Here is a 1646-nt window from a genome sequence, read left to right on the forward strand (position 1 = left end):
ACTGATGCTTCAGGGTTCTCTTATATCCTCCATTTTTACTTGCTTTTTTTTCCTGATGGACAAATACATTTTCTAGAGACAAATGTATCCTGCTGTGGCATGGTCATGAACACCCGGGGAAACAGCTCTTGCTGAGTTACTGATATTCAGAAGCCTGCAGCTCTTCTAGCTCTGTCTAGCCCATGGTGATTTGTATGTGCCCAGGGCACAGCCCACAGCCCTCAGGACTTCATACCAACCTGTTCACACAGCAGCAGTCAATCTCAGTCAGCACACAGCATGGACATGAGGGCCCCTGCTCAGCTCTTGGGGCTCCTGCTGCTCTGGATCCCAGGTAAGGAAGAACTATGCTGGGCTTTAACACAGCCCAGTGTGATCCAGGATTCTTTACTCTTCAGGAAGCCCTCTGATAACTTGATTAATAGTGTGGATGTTTGTTTTCATGTTTCCACACAGGAGCCAGGTGTGAAATCCAGACGGCCCAGTCTCTATCCTCACTGTCGCTGTCTCTAGGAGATACCGCCACCTTCACTTGCAGGGCTAGTGAGAGCATCGATTACAGTTTAACCTGGTACCAGCAGAAACCAGGTAAAGCTGCAAAACTCCTGACCTATGCTACAGATACTTTGTTGTCTGGAGTTCTATCAAGGTTCAGTGGTGATGGATATGGGCCAGAGTTTACTCTCACCATCAGCAACCTGCAGCCTGAAGATGTTGCCACTTATTACTGTCAACAAGGTTACATTGCTCCTCCCACAGTGATACAAGCCATAACATAAAACTCCCAGGGAAGCAGAAGTGAGAGGCTGGGCTGTCTGCACAGCTGCTTCTCTTGGTGCTTTCCCCTGCTGAGAATGCTTCTCACAGGAATCCAGGCTTAGAAAGTTACTGCAAGGTTTTGGTAGAAGAAAAAAGATTTTTCAACATCATATTTTTCTTTCTTTTGCTTATCCAACAGGACACAAATTATGTTTGCTCTCCTGATTAAAAAAATCAAACAACGTAGTAGTCCTAAGGATTCCAAATTATGGGATCAACGTGGATTTAAACATCAAAATAAAAATATAGAGATTTAAAGGATCATTTAAACTAGTGATAGGCTCATTATTTTATCCTGGGGTGGGGGATCTATGCCAGGATAGTGACATGGGTTTGTGGCTGACTTCACCTGTGGTCCACAAACATGCTCATTTAAGATGTAGATTATTGTACTATCAACAAGAGAGCTTAACTATCAGTCTGAAAGACCTGATTTAAGCCATCCAGTGACTTCTGCACAAGTGAAAACAAGGTGTGAAGGTATGCTCTGTAGCCCCACAGCTGCTCATGTGTAATTTGCCAATGATGGGAGATGGAATTCTTATCCTCCAGGATGAGCATATATGGATTCCAACTGTTAGACTGAGGAAATTTCCAAAAGCAGCATTAACTTGTACTTCTGTGAAACTTGTCAACCAAACAGCGGGAGTAAGGTTGGTAATTTTTAGAGGTTCCCTTTGCCTTGGAAAATCCCCGCTCTTCGCTCTTCTTGTTTGGTGTTTTGTTTTTTAACTTTATTTTTATTGTCAACGTGATCTACAGAGGGCTTACAGTTAGACACGTATGGTAGCATGTACATTTCTTGTTGAACATTGTTGCCCTGCCCC

At 43.7% G+C, this 1646-nt stretch overlaps 1 gene segment (V, D, J or C); it reads left to right on the plus strand.

The window, feature by feature from the left end:
* The first annotated feature begins 279 nt into the window (after nt 1-279).
* Nucleotides 280-779, plus strand: LOC138833361 (immunoglobulin kappa variable 1-39-like). The segment is given in 2 exon segments: nt 280-334; nt 457-779. Coding segments are annotated over 2 exon segments (378 nt in total).
* Nucleotides 780-1646: the final 867 nt, after the last annotated feature.

The sequence above is a fragment of the Dipodomys merriami genome, unplaced genomic scaffold, assembly GCF_024711535.1.
Source record: "Dipodomys merriami isolate MVZ:Mamm:240054 unplaced genomic scaffold, mDipMer1.0.p SCAF_204, whole genome shotgun sequence".
Lineage (NCBI taxonomy): Eukaryota > Metazoa > Chordata > Mammalia > Rodentia > Heteromyidae > Dipodomys > Dipodomys merriami.